Source organism: Nematolebias whitei, chromosome 13 (genome assembly GCF_014905685.2).
Source record: "Nematolebias whitei isolate Nwh7 chromosome 13, NemWhi1, whole genome shotgun sequence".
Classification (NCBI taxonomy): Eukaryota; Metazoa; Chordata; class Actinopteri; order Cyprinodontiformes; family Rivulidae; genus Nematolebias; species Nematolebias whitei.
The window spans coordinates 5,296,446-5,318,070 of NC_056510.1; the positions used below are offsets into that span (position 1 = coordinate 5,296,446).

At 42.7% G+C, this 21,625-nt stretch overlaps 1 protein-coding gene across 16 annotated transcripts in view; it reads left to right on the plus strand.

Annotated features, from left to right (window-relative positions):
- The window catches only part of ttn.2 (titin, tandem duplicate 2), a 202,703-nt gene that overhangs the window by 80,505 nt on the left and 100,573 nt on the right, over window positions 1-21,625 (plus strand). For 10 of the 16 annotated variants that reach the window (XM_037686800.1, XM_037686801.1, XM_037686803.1 and 7 more), the window contains 22 exons: window positions 1,149-1,214; window positions 1,469-1,549; window positions 1,643-1,741; window positions 2,097-2,141; window positions 2,898-4,544; window positions 5,017-5,067; window positions 5,158-5,553; window positions 5,649-5,927; window positions 7,227-7,496; window positions 7,589-7,728; window positions 7,821-7,947; window positions 8,760-9,026; window positions 9,131-9,397; window positions 9,618-9,881; window positions 10,461-10,600; window positions 10,759-10,885; window positions 11,173-11,439; window positions 11,845-12,111; window positions 12,256-12,522; window positions 12,885-13,024; window positions 16,552-16,678; window positions 20,310-20,452. In XM_037686800.1, the coding sequence (XP_037542728.1) occupies window positions 1,149-1,214; window positions 1,469-1,549; window positions 1,643-1,741; window positions 2,097-2,141; window positions 2,898-4,544; window positions 5,017-5,067; window positions 5,158-5,553; window positions 5,649-5,927; window positions 7,227-7,496; window positions 7,589-7,728; window positions 7,821-7,947; window positions 8,760-9,026; window positions 9,131-9,397; window positions 9,618-9,881; window positions 10,461-10,600; window positions 10,759-10,885; window positions 11,173-11,439; window positions 11,845-12,111; window positions 12,256-12,522; window positions 12,885-13,024; window positions 16,552-16,678; window positions 20,310-20,452 (5,477 nt within the window). The remainder of the gene's footprint in view (window positions 1-1,148; window positions 1,215-1,468; window positions 1,550-1,642; window positions 1,742-2,096; window positions 2,142-2,897; window positions 4,545-5,016; window positions 5,068-5,157; window positions 5,554-5,648; window positions 5,928-7,226; window positions 7,497-7,588; window positions 7,729-7,820; window positions 7,948-8,759; window positions 9,027-9,130; window positions 9,398-9,617; window positions 9,882-10,460; window positions 10,601-10,758; window positions 10,886-11,172; window positions 11,440-11,844; window positions 12,112-12,255; window positions 12,523-12,884; window positions 13,025-16,551; window positions 16,679-20,309; window positions 20,453-21,625) is intronic. The other 6 variants (XM_037686810.1, XM_037686811.1, XM_037686813.1 and 3 more) reach the window with 4 other exon arrangements.

Sequence of the window (21,625 nt, forward strand, 5' to 3'; positions counted from 1 at the left end):
AGTGACAGAGCCTTCAGTATCAGATCCTTCAGTAACAAAACTTTCAGCATCAGAGCATTCAGTATCAGACACTTTAGTAACAGAGCTTTCTGTATCAGATACTTCAGTAACAAAGCCTTCAGTAACAGAACATTCAGTATCAGATACTTCAGTATCAGAGCCTTCAGTATCAGAGACTTCAATAACAGAGCCTTCAGTAACAGAGCCTTCAATAACAGAACATTCAGTGACAGAACCTTCAGTGACAGTGCCTTCAGTAACAGAGCCTTCAGTAGCAGAGCCTTTAGTATCAGAGCCTTCAGTAACAGAGCCTTCAATTACAGAGCATTCAGTGACAGAGCTTTCTATTACTGAGTCTTTAGTAACAGAATATTCAATAACAGAGCCTTCACTATCATATTGTTTGGTATCAGAGCCTTCAGTATCGGAGCCTTCAGTATCAAAGCCTTCATTAACAGATCCACCCAAAGTCAGAACTTCTGTTTACAGAACTGATCCATCACCAGTTGTCGGCATGACACAGGGATCTGACCATGTCCAAAACTCTGACCATAGCCGACTCAGACCTTCTCAAGAGTCAGACCTTATCCAAGAGTCATACCATACCCGACCCAGACTTCCTCAAAAACTAGACCATATCCAAGAATCTGACCATATGCAAGAATCAGATCGTAGTCGACCCATACCTCTTCAAGAACACAAATCTGTAAAACCAGAAGACCAGCAGATTGCGTCAAGAAGAGAAGGTCTCTTCTTTCAGGAAGCTTCCAGAGGTACAGAGGGGGAATCTGTCACTGAGCACGTTTCTGATCTGAGCACCAAATCGCACCATCCTGTGGAATCCACAGGTCCGTCGTCATCGTTTCAGGGGTTCTTCATGTCATGTCACCCATTCTGTTTGGGCACAAACTGTCGTCACTGTGACAAGCCGTTGTTCTTTCAGTTCCATTGAATATCTAAACCGGCACAGTTTGTGTTGGATTTTTCTTCACCATTTTTCTAATTCTGTGTTTGTCGTGTCAGCCATGTATTCTAGGTAACAGCCAGGTGAGGTTGTTTGGTCCTCCAGCTGTGTTTTCTTTATATCTGTGTGTGAGTGGTTCAGTGTTCAGTCTATGTGGGTCTGACTGTCCTGTTTTATCTCTAAGTTGTTGAAAAGGAGAAGGAGCCTCCACCGCAGGTCAAAGAAACAAGGCCAGCCGCTCCTAAAGAAGGTACACGGCTTCTTATTTGTCTTAGTGAAGACATTCGTGAAAGAATGCACTCTTAATTAAATCTAAATCTTGAAAACTTTATAACATCTTCCTTTTGTTTAATATCTTAATCAAAGGAAACCAAAATAACTCGAAAGTATGTGGTCTTAAACATAGACTGACAGCATGAGATCTGTTTTTTGAGCTTCAGGCTCTCAGATGAACCGGTTGTTGAGGTCTTTGTGGTGATTTCCTTCTGTACTTTTAACCACAAGCTGCTGTAAAAGTTCCTGAAGATGCAAAAGAACCCAAAGTCTTTGAAAAACCAATGGTTCCACACGAAGAAACAAAGCCAGGTATCCAGACAGCAATACAACAGAAAGAATGTTTCTTCTAGTAAAAGTTTACAGACGTTTAGGTTAATCTTCTTTTTTATACCATAACTGAAGTGACAAAGCCACAACCTACCGTTAAGCCCGAAGAACCGATCAAAGTGGCTCCAGAAGAGAAGAAACCAGTTGTGGTGGAAACAATTCCTTCAGTTCCAGGTAAAGGTCACTAAATGCCTCCATCTTTTTTTATATCTTCTTATATCTCTGCAGATGTCTTTACTAATGTGGGTCAGTTTGACCTTTGACCTGTGCAGTCCCTCTTTGCTGTGCTCGTGTTCTTCTCTCTTTGAACATCTGTAATCCAAAGCATGCCTCCAGCTAAACTTGATCACAGCTCCTCCTGGTTTTAACAGGCTTTCTTCATATCATCCAGCTGGTTTTTAACCACGCTCTGTCGTGATCACAGATGTCCCCCTGTGAAGCTTCAGATTTTATCACCTCTTCTTGTTAAACTGTGTATGTTGTCAGAGATAACTAACTTCATACTTTCTGAACTGTATTTTTGCATTAGATGAAACCAAGGGACCGGTCCAGGCACCAGGAGGAGTTCAGAAAGGTAAAACTACAATTAGCTCGGAGCACACAATTAACAGCAGCTGTACACTGTTGGCTAGGGGTGTAATGGTACGGGTCTTTGTACTGAACCGTCATGGTACAACCGTCAGGGAAGAAAATGCTGGCCACAGGTTTGGAACATGCATGGTTTTTCAACAGCTTTGCGCTAACATCCAGGACAAAAAATGAGCAGAAGGTCCTGTGTAAAGCACTCAACTCTAAAGCAAAGCAAAAATGACTGCATCAAACTCAGACCCATTTGATTCAGAACAGCTGTGGGGAATTGTACTTGTGCGTACCTCTGTTGGAGAGACGAGAGGTGGTGTATGGCAAGACAAACGTGTCATAAATCACACTTTAAAACACCCATGACAAGCCCTTTATCCAATACCAAATGTCATTTCCCAGCACTAGCCTCAACTAGATGTAAAGAAATGTTTGGTTTTGCATTTTTCATGTTTAAAAATTTTGCATTATTCAACTCATTTGATTATTCAACTCATTTGATCCAAACACTTCTTGGTGTTTGTTTTGTTAAATGTTTGTAATGCTTTTCTAACTAAACCTTTCAGATTTGGAGTTTATTAAAATGAAAGTTTGACTCATGGGATATAGTTTAAACTGAATGCGTTAGACTCCAAAGATTTCTTCCTTTGTATTTATGCATTTGGTGTATTTGTGTGTTTTCTGTCCGTGTTTGTGTAATTTCCATGTCAGTCAAGTGTTAATAAGTAATGCCAGACTTTTGCTGCCTCAGAACCAGTTCTGCACAAAAAGGGTAAAATTGGTGTGGAAGAGGATGGGACTTTTGAGATTCCTACCTTAAAGAAAGCAACTCGCATCATGAGAGAAGTGGAAGAAGAACATGAGGTCATCACACTAAAGAAGATCCCATCAGTTCCATCTAAAGAACCTGAAGAGGAGAAAAAGCCTCAGAAGGTCACCCAAACCACTCTTTTTCATGCCGAGGAAATGGTGCATGAAGAGGAGGATGTTGAGATATCAGTGGTCACCAGGAGGACCGTAGAGGAGAGGAAGTCTCGAGACAAAGCTGAGGTGGTGAAAAAGCCAGAAGTTGTTCAACCTAAACCGCGGGAAGAAAAAGAAGCTCCTAAAGATGCATGGACTCGCCAGAAACCCACACCTAAAGATGAAAAACCAGAAGACAAGATTTCTCTAAAGAAAACTCCAAAATCACTAAAGGAAGCAGAACCTGCCCTTCCTGATTCAGCCCTGAAAAAAGTAAAAAAGTTGCCTTTAGCTGAAGCTGAACCGGAAGTGGTCAAACTGAAACCTTTTGAGAAGCCACAAAAACCATCAGAGGAACCAGAGAAAGATAAGAAGGAGAGGCCCGACAGAGACACCATTTCTTTCCAGAAGGGAGAGCGGATCCCCAGAGACGTGGAAGCTAAGGAACCTTCAAAGAAACCTGACGAGCCACTTCCTGAGATAAAGGAGCCCCCTCCCAAAGTGCCTAAGCCAGTAGATAAGAAGAAAACTCCAGAGAAGGAGCCTGAGGAGGTAAAAGGACCCACCAAAGTGAAGAAAATTCCAACAGCTGAACAAGAGAAGGGGGCTGTCAAGCTGAAGCCCGTCTCTAAACCTTCAAAAGAAGCTGCAGAGCCTGAGAAAAAACCATTAGAAAAGAAAGAGACGAAACCATCTGATGACCTTCAGCGTCGTAGCAGAAGTCCTGTTGAAAAAACAAAAGCAAAAGAGCCAGAAGCTAAGCTGAAGAAATCTGAGGTCCCAGAGGTGCCAGAGAAAAAGCCAGAGAAACCAAAGGAGGTAGAAGAAGTTCCAGTAGAGAGGCCTACTCCTGTTCCAGTCTCTGTTAAGAAACCTGACAAGATAGACGAGGAGCCCAAACGCCCGGAGCTTAAGAAAGGGGTCGTACCCAAGAAGAAAGAGGAGAAAGAGGAAGTGGCTCTGAAGCCAGTGGAACAACTCAAGAAGGTAGAGCTCAAGAAAACACCATCTCCTAAAGTTGAAAAGCTCAAAGAACTGGAGGCAGGCTCAGCTGAGAGGAGGCCAAGTGTGGAGAAACTCAAAAGGGTTCCAAAGACTGTCTCACCTAAAGACTCGATTGAAGCTGTGACTCTTAAAAAAGCTCCAAAGAAGCCATCACCAGAAGAACCGAAGGCTGAAGAACCAGCAAAGCCCGATAAAGGAAAAGTTCCCCTAGCTAAGGAGGTCTCTCCTGGAGCCGTACAGATGAAAAAGGTTTCCACCCATCCTGAGGAGGAGGTGTTTGAAGAGGAGTTCAAAGCTGAGGAAGAGGCTGAGCTGGAGGAAGAGGAGGCGTGGGGCTGGGAGCTGGTTCCTCGGGACAGTTATGGCTCTGAGGACTGGGAAGGTGAAGAAGAAGAAGGGGCTCTGGAGGTTCCAGGGGTGACCAGGAGAGGTGAGATGGTGGATTATCCAAGTGGTGACCAAGAAACATCATCCCTTCATAGCTTGAATCATCTCCATCCTGTTTCAATACATTGCTCCATCTCCACTTCACCATGGTTCACTGTGATGTGATTTACACCATTGTTCTTTCATTATCATTCTTTGTGTCAGTCATCTTCATCTCTTTCTGGCATCAATGTTAAATCATCTGTCTGTCATTTCCGAGTGATCACTGTCTCATCCACCCAACGTGTGTTCATCCACTCATGTCATTTTTACTTTCATGTCTGTCTCCTAATGAAAGCTGTCCAGATGTATTCATTCATTCATCGTGTTGCTTCTGCCCATTTTCATTTTACTGTCATTATTTCATGAATATCATTTCACATATTCAAATCCATAAAATGTCAATGACGTGTCGTCTGTGACTGTTTATGAATACATGATGAGAATGAAAGAATTAACTGGTTGCTTTTGAACAGAGGGACAACCAGCAGAGGAAGCAGGAAGAGGGCGAGGCAGAGGCCTCAGACGTAAGTGTCAAAATATACTCTTCACAAAAACAAATGTTCTCCAGTTCCTGTGTCAGAGTTGTGACTGATTGTCTTTTAATCGTATTCCAGCCAAGCAGACCCCTTCCCCCGGAGAGGGCAGAGGTCGTGGCCTGAGGCCTGGTGGCAAGGGTCCACCTCCTCCAGAGGAACCGTTTGCAGGCTTCAAACTCAAAGCTGTCCCCCTGAAGTTCATCAAGAAGCTTCAGGACATTGTGCTGCAGGAAGCCGAATCCATTGGATCTTCTGCTGTGTTCGAGTGTGAGGTCTCTCCGTCCACTGCCGTCACTTCCTGGATGAAAGATGGCGGTAACCTGCGCGAAAGTCCCAAACACAAGTTCACTTCTGATGGTAAAGATCGTAAGCTGCAGATCATTGATGTCCAGCTGTCTGACACTGGTGAATACACCTGCGTGGCTAAGAACGCTGGCAAGGAGATTTCATGCACTGCCAAGCTCATAGTTGAAGGTACATTTATTTTTTACTTTTATCAATTCTAAAAATGCTACTTTACTTAACTTACACCCAAATAAAATGGCTCTTTTCTTTGCATCTTCTCACAGAGCTTCCTGTTAAATGGATCAAAGAGCTGGAAGAGGAGACATCAGCAATAAAGGGCCAGGCAATCTACATGACCTGTGAGCTGAACAAAGAGAAAGATGTGGTCTGGAGGAAGGACGGCCAAGTCCTGAAGAAGAAAGAGGGCAAGATCCAGATCAACATCATTGGCATGCAGCATGCCGTGACCATCCAGAGTTCCTCAGAGGAAGATGCTGGTTGTTACTCCTGTGAAGTGTCCGAACAGGAAGACGTCAAGACGTCTACAAACCTCAAAGTGATCGGTAAGACATAAACCACCATATGTCTTAAACCTAAAGCCAGTCTGTTCTCTACTTGGATATTACCCAGGTTCCATCCATCCATCCATCCATCCATCCTTCCAGTTTTAGATGTCTCTGTTTCAACTCACCTGATTTGAATGAATTTCAAGGCCAACAATGTTCAGTCAGGTCATCTGGACATTTTCTTTTTTTTTGTTGAGAGACGTTTCACCCTCCATCCAAAGGGCTTCATCAGTCTGAGAAGTCACGTGTCTGGTGGAGAAGTCAGAAGTCTGGTGCCTGATGAAGCCCTTCGGATAGAGGGCAAAAAGTCTCAACAAAAAAATTAACTGTCCAGATGACCTGACTGAACATTGTTGGATTTGAATGAATTGTTGATGATCATTCTTCAGCACAATTTGTTGACCACATGAAGAATCTCTCCCCCCCAAAACAGTCAAATCAAAACAACTGGACTTCTATTTCGCAGTTTAAAATGTTTCTCCTTCCTCTATTCAAAACTGGAGGTTGTGAAGTTTTAAGCATAAAACTGCATAAGAATAAGAGTATCTTGTATGTTTCAGGGGAACAACTGAAACATACAGGAAATGTCCACTGAGGACTAGGACCGGTGTAGCTATTTATACTTCATTCTTTTATTGTCCAAACCCACAGAAAATACTTGTACAAAACTCTGACAGTAGTCGGAGATGTTGTATATAGCAAAAAAACAAAATATGCACACAAAGATACAATTGTTAGCTTAAAATTCCACAAAAGCTTCATGTGGGACATCATTTTAGCACAGTTTCATGTTCTAAAGAAGTCATGGTCTTCCACCAAACCCATACAGACTATTATTAAGTGATCTATTATTAAGTGATTATTAATCAATCTATTATTTCAAGAAACATTTCATTACTGCTATACTTCCAGTTAATCCAAGTGCAATCAGGAGGTACAAAGATACATTTGGGTAAAATCTTGGACAAGCAAACATTGACATGAGAAAACCCTTGTGACCAAAACTCACTTGGTCACTGAACATTGGAATCACCAACAAAACAACTTAAATCAAAGATCATATTTTTTACAAATGTATTTTCTCGTAAATACACAAAAACAAAACATAATATAATGTGTTTTTAGCCTCTAAATAGGTATTTTTGGAAATAATGTTAGGAATTTACCACCAGTTACACAAAACATTTACTTTACCAAAGTGGACAAAAAAATGTCACTTTGAACGTGGCTGATTCTCTTCCAACATTTACCAAGCTGCCTGATTGAACATGTGACTGTGATGTTTAACTCCAACAGAGATTATCAAAGACTGGATTGTGAGGCCACTTAAAGACCAGCATGTGAAACCAAAGGCCACAGCTACGTTTAAATGTGAGCTCTTCAGAGACACTCCCAACTGGAAGTGGCTCAAGGGAGAGAACGAGGTCACTCCGTCTGACAAGGTTGAGATCAAGAAGGAAGGGAAGGAGCTGACTCTGACCATCAAGAACTGTCAGCCAGACGATGTAGCAGACTACGCCATGGAAGTGGAAGGACGTGTCTACATGGCCAAGCTAACTCTAGGAGGTTATATTCCCTTTCACTGTAGTTTTTCTAATGGTTTCTACAGTTTATTTTGCAGCAGTGTTTTATTTCCCTGCACTAATATTTGTTTGCAGAGCGGGAGGCTCAGATCCTGAAGCCCCTGGCCAGTGTTGAGGTGGTAGAGAAGCAAGATGCCACATTTGAGACAGAGATATCTGAGGACGATGTTCCAGGGGAATGGAAACTCAAAGGAGAGGTTTTGACCAGGTCTCCGGTAAGAACAGTGCGCTTTCATAAAGTTTCCCTGTGCGCATTAGCCTGTTAATATCCATTATCGTTTAAACATTTATGTAATGTAATCATCAGACCTGTGACATCCAAATGGAGGGCACGGTGCGCAGACTTGCGCTGAAAAACTGCCAGCTGGATCACGCCGGTGAAGTTTCTTACCAGGCTCTGAACGCAATCACAACCGCCATGTTGAATGTCAGAGGTAAGAGATTCCCCAGGTTCCCAGTAAAACCCTGGATTTGTGGATGTTAACTTTGGGAATAAAAGCCTAAGGTCTGTTGAGAACCAAATAACATAATAAAGCAATGTGAAAGCAGACCATAGGTTTTTATTTCCCAGGGATGGCAAAGTTTGTGCCACTTTGTGCTTCCTTGGAGAACAAGAAGGAAATTTGATGTGGGATCTTATTTTTCCCCACTGAGTGTGTTGTTTGTTGATCTGTTCGTCTTCTTTATGGAATGTGTAAAGCTGTCTGGTTTTTGCATGTAAGTGTCTCTTTGTTTCACCAGGGTTTGGGTTACAAGAGGTCACATTTAGTTTGGTTAGTTTTGTTTTTTGAATGTCCAGAGGACCAGATTTACCTTTTTTAGATTTTTCTACCAGGATTATTGAGCATGCATCAGGATAAGAGGTCACATTGCTTTAGTTTTAGCACAAAAAGAAGAAAATATTTAGAAATAATTTGATTTAATGTTTGGAGAGCAGCAGAAGACTGATGCTTCTCATCACATCCAAAAGGAAAAGGTTAGCCTGAAGAGTGAAGGTTTGCTGCAGACAACTTGATCCCAGCTGGACAGGGTGGTGAAGATGTCCTACCTTCAACTCAAGTGCTTGAATGTCTTCCATCAATGCAGACTGAGTTCCTTCGCTTTACCTGAAGATCTCTCCAACACAGCTGCTGTCCTTCTTACAGGATGAGATAGGATGTAGTACCAACTAAACTGGCCTCTCACTGTTAACTGTTTTGTTGTTTGTTGTTATTGTTGTGTTGTCCCTGTGATGTCCTTCAACCAGAGATCGAAATGGATTTTGTTGTCCCGCTGAAGGACGTGTGTGTGCCTGAAAAGAAACAGGCCAAGTTTGAATGCTCCATCACGAAGGATGTCTCTAAGGTCATGTGGTACAGAGGGGCTGACATAATTACCCCTGACCAAAAGTATGACATCATCGATGATGGAAAGAAGCACATGTTGGTCATAAACTGCTGTGAGTTTGATGATGAGGATGAATATACCATTGAAGTTTTGGGCAAAACTTCAACAGCTAGACTCGTGGTGGAGGGTAAGTTCTGGACTGCCGTTCCCGGTACAAACGGTGGAACATTTCTGAGTATATTCTCTGAGAGGGTTATCTCATATGGACATGTTTTACTAACACGATTATAGGTATCAGACTCAAATTTATCTCACCGCTAAAGGACCAAACTGTAAAGGAGGGTCAAACAGCTCGTTTTGAGCTGGAGCTTTCCCACGACAACATCCCTGTCAACTGGTTCAAGAACGATGTTAAAATCCATCCGAGCCGAACTGTCGTCGCCCACGTGGACGGAAAGAGACATGTGCTAGAAATAAAGGATGTGACTCTAGATGATATCTGCCAAATTAAAGCCGAGGCCAAAGGAGTTCCTTCCATGGCCAACCTGACGGTTATAGGTAATCCAAGAACAACAACCTGTCCTGTTCTGTCTTCTTCATCTGGTTTCTCCACAGTTCTATGTTCGGAATGTCCATGTTTGTCTGTTCAGGTCCAAAAAGGACTTCATTTTGTCTTTTTATGTGGTCTTTCCTCATCTGTCCTCACTGTGTGCTCAGTTGTTCCATACATGTGTCCTACGTGTGTACTGGAGAGTCACCTACATTGTCCCCCTTTCAGAGGGAGATCCTTACTTCACAGTCAAGCTGCAGGACTATACTGCAGTGGAGAAAGACAATGTGATTCTAGACTGTGAGCTCAGCAAAGACGTAGACGTCATGTGGTACCACAACGAGGCAGAAATCAAGGCCTCGAAGACGGTGGCCATTAAAGCCGAAGGCAAACGCAGAACCCTGGTGATCAGGAAGGTTGGGGACAAAGACAAAGGGCAGTATGTATGCGACTGTGGGACAGATAAAACAACAGCAGAGCTTCACATTGAAGGTAAAGACATCAAAGGTTGATCCGTCCTGGATGCACGCTTCCATCCTCATCATCCTCTAACTTCACCTCATGTCCTCTCAGACCTTCTTCTTCACCTTTGTCCATTTTATCATCTTTTTTGTTGTCATCACTTCTTAATCATCATCTCATGTGGTCTCTGTCTCCTGAAATGGTTGAGCCACACTGCAGTCTCTGGATTACTCAAGAACCAGTTGTGTAGTGTTGTTCTTTTGTACCTTGTGTCTGAATGTTGTCTTTATGTTCCATGTGTTGGTGGACACTCTACCAAACTCTCTTATCTGTCTTCATTGCCTGTGTAGTGGTTCCATAAAAAATCAAATGGGTCGTCAAAGGTTCTTCCCAGTTGTATGAACACAGTTTGGACCCTTTGGTTGTTTATGGTTCTGTATCAGTTTACTTACTCCCTGTTGAAGGACCTGTGGATTAAAAACTCTTAACAACTCCTTCTTTGACCATCTATCATTGTTTTGTCTGTCTGGTTTCAATGCATCTTTTCCATATATATTTAGGTTTCCAAGTGTTCTCAGTAAGAAATCTGTTCCCTCTCTTGAACGTTAGCTCGCCACATCAAAGTGGTACGGCCCATGTATGGCTCTGAAGTGTTAGAAGGAGAGACTTCTCGATTTGAGGTCGAGCTCAGTGAAGACGATGTCCATGGCCAGTGGAAACTAAATGGAGAAGTCCTCAGTCCATCTGCTGTACGTCACAATAAAGTACCTCTTTAACCTTTTGTTTAAAGCTGTAACCCTAAACTGACACGTTTTTTTAACAAGTCCAATCTTCTGTGACCTGACAATCGTCTCAGTTTTCTCTGAGTGTTTTTGATAAATTGCTGAAGTTTGCTGGCCACCTGCAGGATGTGGAGATTGTGGAGGATGGCGCCAAACACACCCTAGTGTTGTACAACTGCAAAGTTCCTCAGACAGGCGAGCTGGTGTTCACTGCCGCCAACGCCAAGTGTTCTGCTAACCTGAAAGTGAAGGGTGAGCTCCTCCTTCCTCACCCCTCCTCCATCTTTTTCCAGCCCAGCTCACATGGAGCTCCTCACAACTCCTTTTCACATTTTTTGTTTGCTTTTTATTGCAACAAATTCAAATAAAGCAAAGATAACTAGGGTTAATAACATCTAATAGTAATTTACAGTCTTTGAATTGGGTTGAATACAAACGCCTCATACCATTCATTTTAGAACTTCAGGGTTCTGTTTTTGGTACCGATTCGAACCCGAGAGCTGGAGCTCGATAGTAACTCTGTATGTCTGAATCAACAGAACTTCCCGTCTCATTTGTTACGCCACTGGCTGACATGCACGTTTACGAAAAGGATGAGGCAAAGTTTGAGCTGGAAGTTTCTAGAGAACCCAAAAGTTTCCGTTGGCTGAAGGGAGCTCAGGAGTTAACGAACGACGATAAGTTTGAAATCCAGACTGATGGCAATCGGCATGCTCTTATTGTGAAATCTGCCCGATATGAAGACGAAGCCAAATACATGTTTGAGGCTGAAGATAAGAGGACGTCTGCAAAACTGGTTATTAAAGGTAAAACCAGCTGGAGCATCTTTATTTGTCTTTTCACACGGGGACAGTCTGATGAGGACACGTGCACAAACTGACCTTTGATGACGTTTGTCAAAGCCTTTTCTGAAGTTCTCTTAGTTTCAAGAAGAAAATGTTAAATATATTTTTTTAATGGTAGATCAGTCTAACTAACATAAATATTTAATTTTGATTTGGGGAAAATATCAATGTTAAAGTTTCCTGTCCAGTTCAGCTGCAGGGTTTTACTGATGTGCACAGACAGAAGACTTCACCTACTGTCGTTTCATAATTTGTCCGATCTTTACCGATTGTGATGTTTCTTGCACACATCATCACCGTGATGACGTTCCCCGCAGGAACGATTTCGTGTTTACGTCCCCATAAATGTAATGTGTTCTTTGCCAGGTATTCGTCTTGAGTTTATCAAGCCGATTAAAGACGTGACTGTAAAGGAACGTGAAACTGCAGAGTTCAGTGTTGAACTCTCTCATGAAAAGATACCTGTAGTGTGGTACAGAAACGATGTGCGGCTGCACCCCAGTAAGGTGGTGCACATGTCAGAGGAGCGAAAAGTCCACACTCTGGCTTTCAAGGAGGTCTCAATCGATGACACCTCCATGATTAAAGTGGAGGCCATGGGGAAGACATCAGAGGCCATGCTCATTGTGCTTGGTTAGTATTGTTTTTGAGCAGGATGTTGCTGTTTTATGTTCAAACTCACCTCTGTTCTCTGTTCTTCTTAGAGGAAAACTTCCTCTTCTTTAAAGTTTTCTTTATATAGTTTGAGCTTTAGTTTTTACGGGTGTCTGCTTGCAGAGGGCGACCTCTACTTCACAGTCAAACTCCAGAACTACACCGCTGTCGAAAAGGACGAGGTGCTCTTGTCCTGTGAACTGAGCAAGGCCGGCGCTGAGGTCAAATGGTTCAAAGACGGTAACGAGATATTTCCATCCAGGAACGTTCTGTTTCAGTCTGATGGCAGGAAGCGCACATTGCTCATCAAGAGGGCAGCCAAGAAAGACATGGGAGTATACGCCTGCGACTGTGGCACCGACAAAACCACCGCAGACCTGAACATCGAAGGTAATCCCTCCCACAAAACCTGTCAGGACTGCAGAATCTGGCTCCACCCACCACTGAAACCCCGCCTCCATCTGGACTACAGTTCATCTCTTCGTCATCTTCCATCTTTATGTCCTGTACTGTTTTACTGTTTGTGTCAGGTTGTTGAGTGATACTGTGTCTTTGGGTTTTTGCAAATTGTATGTTGTTCTAAATAAGAGCAACAGCCACGTGTCCAACCTGTCCCCTGTCTTCATATCCATTTCCTGTGTTCGGTTATCTGTTGTCCCATCCACACCAACATAAACTGCCCCCTCTGATGAGAGTCCAGTCAGATTCAGCCTCCCTTTGATCTCCTCTAATGTCTGTTTGCACCTCTGCAGAGCGTGATATCAAGGTGACCCGCCCGCTGTACAGTGTGGAGGTGACAGAGACCGAGACTGCCACCTTTGAGACGGAGATTTCTGAGGACGACCTCCACGCCGTCTGGAAACTGAAGGGAGAGACGCTCCACTCCTCTGCTGTAAGACAATATTGAAAACATCAGAAACATCAGTAAACACAAACAGAAATCTAACAGCCATGTTGTTCAAATAGTTTCATGTTTCCTTTAAGAAAAACTATTGCTGTTTAGAATCAAACAAAGTGGAGAAACTTGACTAACCTCTTTCAAAGACAGAGAAGGTCAATTAAGGGAGAGGTTTGTTGTTTCAGTTCAGCAGGAAATTATGTCTTTATGTATAAAAGTCAAACCTACACAAAAACAAATGAGTTATGTGGAAGTCAGAATTTACTTACACTTTTACTAAAGAAAGTTTACTTGTTTGGGAGTACTTTTTAACCACACTGAACATATAAATTGAACACATACTGTATACTGAGCATGCATCAGGACATACTAAACATAAATATTTTGAATAATGTAAAATATACTCTTGAGCAGTATCTGGTAAAGGATGTTAGTTAACTTAAGTTGGTTAACTTTTTCACGCATGACAGCTTACTAAAACACGTGTTTTTTTAAATATATTTTTTCTTTTTTCGGTTGCTCCCTTCTTCAGGGGCCGCTACAGTGAAATAGCTCGCTTTACAATCTGCTCGGGGGAGCAGATAAAAAAGAGTTAAGGGCCTTGCTCAAGGGCCCAGAGTCAGGCAAATGCAGGTGTGGGTGCTTCACCTTTCCTACCCAAATTTTGATTTTGTTGGTCTGGGGAGTCGAACTGGCAACTTTCCAATCACAGGCCCACCTCTAAGTTCTGCGTCACCACTCCCCTCTAACTAAAACAGACAAAGTGCTTAATGAAGCAAAGCATAGGTGTGAAAAAATTCTATTTATATTTCTACATTAAATGAAAACGTTAAAAATCATTCTATTTTACTATTCACAGGCTGGTATCATTTTTCTGCCAAATCTCTAAACTTGTGTAAAAACTGTTCTTTCAAAGGCTCAATGCCGTCATTAAAACACATACTATACGGACAGATTGTCCGTATGGTTTTAGGGAAGACAGATCTATATCAGTAGCATCAATGCAGCTCAGTTGGAGTATAGTGTTACTTAAAAAACATTGAACATCATTAATCGTATTTTTTTATTTTACATAAACTTGAACGGTACAAAATTATGCTAAACTGAGAAGTTACATTTAAAACAGAAAACAGTTAGTTTAAATCTGGGAATCATTTCACATAAACATAACCTGTGGGGCCCCACTGTGGCGAGTGCTGGGTCTGAAACCATCCATCTTCTACCACTTATAAGTGGTTAATCCACCTTAATAAGTGGGCCCGACTCTTGTAGAAGTTTAGAGATCTGGCAGAAAAATGATACAGGTCTGTAATTAGTCTCTGGGCTTCATTACTGAATCAGGCCCAGAGACATTTCCAGCTCATTCTGGGGGACTCCAAGGCATTCCCAAGCCAGTAAAGATACACCATCCCTCCAGCGACCTCTTGGTCTTCCCAGTGGGACTTGCCTGGAAAACCTCTAAAGGGAGGCAAGCCAGGAGGCATAGTCAGATGCCCAAACCACCTCAACTGACTACTTTCATTGTGGAGGAGCTGTGACTAATTTTTTCATTCATTCAACCTTTATTTAAACAGATAAGTCACATTGAGTCTCAAAGACATTTACAAGTGAGACCTGTTTGGACAGACAATAAAAGTGGTAAACTGGACACATGTAGGAATTGGAGGCGAAAAAATTCCTATCAGACTTTTTTTTCCTGCCTGAGAATAAAACACTGATATTAAAAAACACCTTGCACAAACAAGCACATAGTGATGTAGACATTCTGCAGAGGGGGACAACGAGAGCAGTGAGCATGATCATAGATGCTCTCGAGGGCACTGTAAGAGTTCTGATAAAGTAATAATCAGTCAATGTCCTCCGGTGAGATCCATAAACATTCTCGAGGTATGTCGAGGAATGGACAAGAATAACGACTATGAGAATCCAAGAGTCCTGAAATGATGACACAATGTTTATTTAGCTAGTTTCATCTGGTTATCAGTTGGAAATTCCTCAGGGAGGGGGTGGTGAGCGTCAGATCACATGTTCTCCAGGCAAATTCAGATAAGATGGCCTTCAAGGCCAGCCAAGGGAGCCAAATTCAAATAAACACACAGTTGTTTTGGGGACAGGCAGAACTTAATGACATCTACCTTGAGTCTGTGTTGGTCCACTTGGTTCCGAAATGTTCAAATTACATGGCCACACTGAAGGAACGTGACTGAGTAAAATCCCCGAGATCTGATCCATTCTGCCCAAAGCATTTGAGTCTGGGTACTCGAGGCACGAACCAAGTCATCATAAAGGCAAGCAGCATGATCGGGTCCAAATTTGCTGCCGACGACTTCCTTGATTGATCGATAAAACCAGCAACCAGCCGAATCCAAAAAGCAGGAACCAGTTATTGTAAATCTAATTAAATATGCGTCCTTAAAATCCACAAATGGCAGCAGAGATAGACACATCATCAAGTCTTCCAAGTCGATGAGATATCCAGCTGTGTGCGTGCCAACAGGGCAAACCGGCTCGCCTAAAGCCCGTCTTCTCTTCGAAGAAATGTTGTAAATTGAGTTGAGGGACCAACTGATCAAAACAAGTCCATAATTATGGTTCGGAAGAAATGCAAGAGAGGCTCACAAGCAGTTTCACAGAGAGACAGAGCAGCCAAGCAAAGCGGAGAGGGAGGGGATGGGAAAAGTGTCCGATCTTGGCAAGAGCAAGTGGTGAAGTTCCTCCTGGATGATGGAGCTCCTTACCCTAATGCGAAAAATAAGCCCGGCATCCCTGCGAAGGAAGCCCATTTTGGCTGCTTTTATCCGGTATTTCGTTCTTTTGGTCATGATCTAAACCTCATGACCATAGGTGGGAGTTTTGAAACACTTTGTCTGACCCTCCCCCGAGGCATGTTTGCCATTGGAGACCCAACCATGGGCTGATGCCCCGGACAACATAAATAATAAGACTGGTTAAATACTGTATATATTTTTTAGATGATACCATTTTTATTAGTAAGGAGTAAGGAAGTAGAAGTTTTACTTCAAACTGCTCATTTTTTATACAGAAGGTTCTATAAGTTGGACAGAAACAGAAAAGTTTGTTTTGTTTTATATGTCTAAAATAAAATTCATTCATTCATTCACCATGTCTGCAATGACACCTCAGGCCACTGGGTAACAGTTCTTTTAATTAGCTAAATTTCAGCCTATATTAATAAAAGTTGCAATACCAGCACAGACATAGTTTGCCTGACATATTTGGTCCTTGGAAATCTTCATACCAACATTATTGCCTTATTTAACTCTCTTTTATTTACAAACATCTCAGGAAGTCCATTTACAACCAAAGTAGTTTTTTTCTAAAAGAGACTATGCTTTGTGCTGAAGCCCAAAAGGGGGTGGAGCCTTGTGCTTAGACTATCCAGATGTGTTGCTCTGATGGACACAGTTTCTTTGATTGTGTTTGGTTGGATGTTAGTGTGAACACGTTTTCTTGTTCTTGTTCTTGTTTGGATGATCCGAACTGTGGATGTTTGTCTTCAGGATGTGGAGATTAAGGAGGAAGGAGCCCGACACACACTGACCCTCTACAACTGCAAGATGGACATGGCTGGAAGCATCGACTTCTCAGCAGCGAACGCTAAATCTACAGCTCAGCTCAGGGTCAAAGGTGAAACAAACAATCACAGTTTAGACTTATTAAACCAGGTTCCACACTCAGTTTCATGCAGGAAACACTGTGAAAGCCAGATTTATCTGAACTGTTTCATTTTGCTTCTCGTTATCTTTGTTAGGACTAACAGCTCCGTGTTTTATGTTAAACTATAAACGGCAGCGCTTACTGTATGAAAGTCAGAGTAGTATGGGTCTAATCATAAAACTCAGACTGTAAGTTAAATTACAAAATGTTAAACTTGCTTAAGTCTAATGTGATTTTCTAATTGTATTTTCCTCTAAAAAATAATCTGCCTTTAATGATTTATTTTTATGTTTTTGTTCATTATTGGTGAATAGGTACTTTTATATCAACTGTTAAAATAGCTTTACATTTTAGAGACTATGTTCCGATCCAGCACAGTCTGAATATAAAAATATTCAGTCATGGATCTAATATAACTTGTTGAACCAGAGTTCTTGTATTTTCTGTCAGACTCAATGAAGCCAAGAGATGTGTTCTGTCTCATCAGCTTCACTGGGTTTACTAACCACCCATTTCTGGATTTACTCTTCTACAAGCCCTAAAAACAGTTGGGATGGGTCGATAAGGGCTACTAAGAGGTCAAGCTAATATTTCAAACAACTAATTATAATTATTATTAGTCTAAAATCACTCTGAGGATCTCCAGTTTGACACAAAATGTGTGAGAAATTCATCAAAGTTGTTAAAAAACAGACTGGAGAGTCTAACCAAGTTAAGCCTGGTCCTCAGGGCGGTTTCTTTTTGTTGCGCACGGGGCTGCGTACCGTAATTAGGAATGCTCAACATAAAAGAAACCGTCCTGAGGACCTGACTGGACTTTGTTAGATTTTCTTTCTTCCTGGATTATTGAGCATGGATCAGGATAAAGACTGGAGAGATTTTCAGATTTCTTTTCTACAGAGCAGAACCACATGGACCCACTCCAGTACATCAACAGCTGACAGAACCTCATGGACCTGGGACAGCTTTGTGAAAAATGTGTCAGGTTCTACAATAAAGCAGTACTTTCACAAATGTCACTGATGTTAACCCGGACCAGAGTTGGTACTGACTTCTCTGGGTCTGGGCTCCATCTGGGGCTAAGACATCACACAGAAAAAACCTGGATCAAGGATTCCAGATCTTTGTTAGAAGAAATGGGCTGAAGAGGAAGATCCAGACTGCTGTCAATAGTTCTGACCCCTCCCCTTCAGAGGAACCCAACGTGACAAAGATGGACTCATACCGTTGAACACCTACATATCAAATAAGACCTGAAAGCCTTCATGACTCGGTGTCCTCACTGTCAGGACGTCTTCAAGGGTTGAAGGAACGGATTCATCATGAAGTGGGTCGAACTGGACCTGGTGTTAGTGGAGCGGGTTGAAGTCTGAAGCTGAGGAGATGAAACAGGAAATGCGTCTGCATCATTCTTCTGACAGGAAGTTAAAGTTTAAGACTGTGAGGGTAGAGTTAACGTATATCTTTAATATTATATAAAACTGCTTTGCATCAGATGTTTGTTCAGATGTCAGACTCTGAAGATTTCGGACAATTTTTCTGAAACGGTGCTATTTAAATTTACTGTACTGGTGGTTCAGATGTTTACATACACTGGATAAAAGGAGACAGGACCTTTTATTCCTCTCTGTCTGACATTAAATCAGATTAAACCTTTTTGTTTTCTGTCAGTTAGGATTCACAGAAGTCTAACTGTTAAAAATCTGAACGATGTGAGAATATTTTATTCTGTCTTCAAAGTCACAGGTTTACATACACTAAGATTACATTGTCTTTAAACGATCTGGGAAAGCCCAAACGGTGATGTCAAGACATCAGGAAGAGAATCATCCACCTCCACAACCCTTGTTCATCCCTGAGTCCAATATCCTGAATAGCCTGAAGGGTCCACGTTCCTCTGTTCAATCAGTTCTACATGAGTATGTAAACATCATGAGAACCTCCCGCCATCGAACCGCTCGCGAAGGAGACGGGTTCTGTGTCATTTTTGATAAATGTGGGCCTAAAGCTGCAGATCTCATGAAGATGCTGCTGAAGCTGGTCAGAGAGTCCACAGTGAGACGAGTCCTGGACCAACATGGACTGAAAGGACACTGACAGAATGGAGACACTACTCCCAAAACAACATAAAAAAGACAGATTACAGTTTGTCCACATGGGGACAAAGACCTTTGTATTTGGAAACGTCCTGTGGTCTGATGAGACTAGAAGTGAGCCATTTGGTCATAATGTCCATCTAGATTTGGAGGAAAAAAGAAGCTGTGGACATTGTCCTAACTGTGAAGTACGGAGGTGGCAGCATTATTATGTGGGGATATTTTACTGTAGACTGATGACATCATGAGGACAGAACGTTCTGTGAAAACTTTGAAGCAACACCTGAAGACACGAGGCAGGAAAAGCTTGGACACGAGTCTTCAAATGTCTCTCAGCATATGGACAGATTAGTTCCAGAGAGGCTGAAGGACAGAGTCGATTTTTCATCTCAAAGTCCAGACCTCAGTCCAAGAGAAAATCTGTGGACTGAGCTGAAGGTCTGCTGGTTCTGTCAGGAGGAACGGGACACCCCAGGTCAAACCCAAAACGTTTGACCCGAGTCAGACAGTTTGAAGAAAGTGCTACCAAGAACAGAGACATGGATGGAAACGTTACAGAAAGTAATGAAATATTATCCCTCTCAAAACTGGATTTCATCTGATTTAATGTCAGACAGAAAAATCTAATTGGTCTTTTTCCACAGCTGATGGAAACATCGGAGGTCACCTGTAAGAAACTCTGAAAACCTCCATCTGAACACGTCGTTCATCCTCTGGCCTTCAAAGAGCAGTGACGTCTGTCGGACAGAAGCTAATGTTTTAAAGACGTTAAGAATAAACAAGCAGTGATTAAACTGTGACTTTGTGGAGTTGAACCCTCTCAGTCCCAGGATGAATTCATGGCTTAGATTAAGGTCGTAAAGCTGTCAGATTAACAGCTACTTGTCACTGGCGCTGTTAGAGCCTTTAATTCAGGCATGTGAAGAAGCCCGTTGTAAATACTTCAAACTGCGTCCAGCAGCTCCGTTTGCTCCGAGGTACCAGAATTTCTTGGACCTGGTGGCAGGTCGGCGTGCACAAACCAAGCTGTGAACATTTTCTGCAGCGGGGCGTTGCGTAACTCCTGCCCAGAGCTCCACTTTCTCCTTTTCCAGGGAAATTAGAGGCAGATGATTGACAGGGACAGACTGGCTTCCTCTCATGGTTTTGGAAGACATGGGCCGTTGGCCAATCAGGAGGCCCCCCAGTTATTTTAGAACCCGCATACCTTATCCAGAGCAGGTCCTCAGTGGTTGGCAGTGAGGAGGTCATGACCCCGTGTCTTACTGGTTTCTGCTGGCGGTGTTGGCCTGCCGCCGGCTCGTATGCTAATGAACGTAGCTTCAGTGCCAAGCTGCCGGGTGGCGGACTTCAGTTGTCCTCAGGGCTTCCTGCAGCCGGCTGTCACCTCAACCACACCATGAGGCCTGGCCGCTGAGGATCTGCTGCTTCTTTGTGGGGGTTCTTTTGGATCTATCAGCCCGTTTGAGGTGGGGAACTAATCATGTCTTCTCCCCAATCCGAAGCCCGAGTCATCGGCCTGGCGAAGCCTCTGAAGGATGTGACCGTGACCGCCGGGGAGACCGCCACCTTTGAGTGCGAGCTGTCATATGAAGGCATCGCTGTTGAGTGGTTCCTGGGGGGTACAAAGCTGGAACCGAGCGACAGAGTAAGTCCCAAAACACCTGACACACTTCCTGAAACACAAGACTTAGAGTTCAGGTCCGGTGCCGATTCTGGCCCAGAGTCAGGCCCAGGTTTTGCTGCTACTGTCTGTTCTTATAAGGTCCTGCAGGTGGAGTTCAGGATTCCAGCTGAGCATTCGATCCTGGTTTTGAGATAACGCAAGCAGGGAGGTTTTTCTGCCCCACAAGCGTTTCCGTGGGTTTATTTTTAACAGCAGCCAGGAGGCCGAGCAGCAGGGCAGGTGGTACCGGGTCTGGTTTGGAACCACGAGGTCTTCTGTCCTGTTCTGTGTGGTTCCTGCTTTTCCAATCAAATTATCTCCTGTGGATTAAGTAAGACAACCTGAGCAGGAAACTTGATCTGAATTATTGCATGACAGGAAGTTCACACATTTCGCTGAATGTCAGGAAAATCACCTGCAGCTTGTCTCACTGCTATCTGCAGAAGAACGTTTGAATTTATTCACTTAAAAGATTATTCAGCAGGCATCTACAGCACATGGACAATATTTAAGGTCTTTATTTGACTCAATGTTCAGGAACACACCAGAACCAGAGAGAAGAGTCCAAATATCCAACAGATTTGAGTTTTGACAGGAGTATAAAGTTAACAGGCCATTAAAACTACTTCCTGTCACTTTTGTTATCAGTCACAATGGATTTTACTGCTTTTAGAAACCAAACATCTCAGTTTTATCAAACATCCTGTTACATGTTTTCACTCATGTTTTTAAAATAGATCATTGTTCAGACTTGTCAGGAACATGTTCATGTACTCTGACTGCTCGTGTAAGCAGAGTACGTGTGGAAAAATCAGCTGTCGCAGGTTAGAGGTCCTGCAGTTTAAATTGGGGAAGGAAAGCAGCTGTCTGTATTAGTTTCAGCTGTCAGAGCTCAGCTGACAGATTCAAAGAGCTGCAGTCTCTCTGCTAGTTCAGGGCTGATTAAATACTGAATTTCATGAGAAATGATGCCTGAGATCAGGTAGACTAAGCAGGTAAAAACCAGGAGGCAGTGGTCTAGTTAAAACCATCTTATGGAGCCTGTCAAACCTTACCCAGGGCACAATATGTGGTATAATTAAAGGCAGTTAGACATGTGTAAACCCTTTAAAAAGATGAGCCTTTGTGAGAGACCAGTTTTAAAGAAGCAGACAA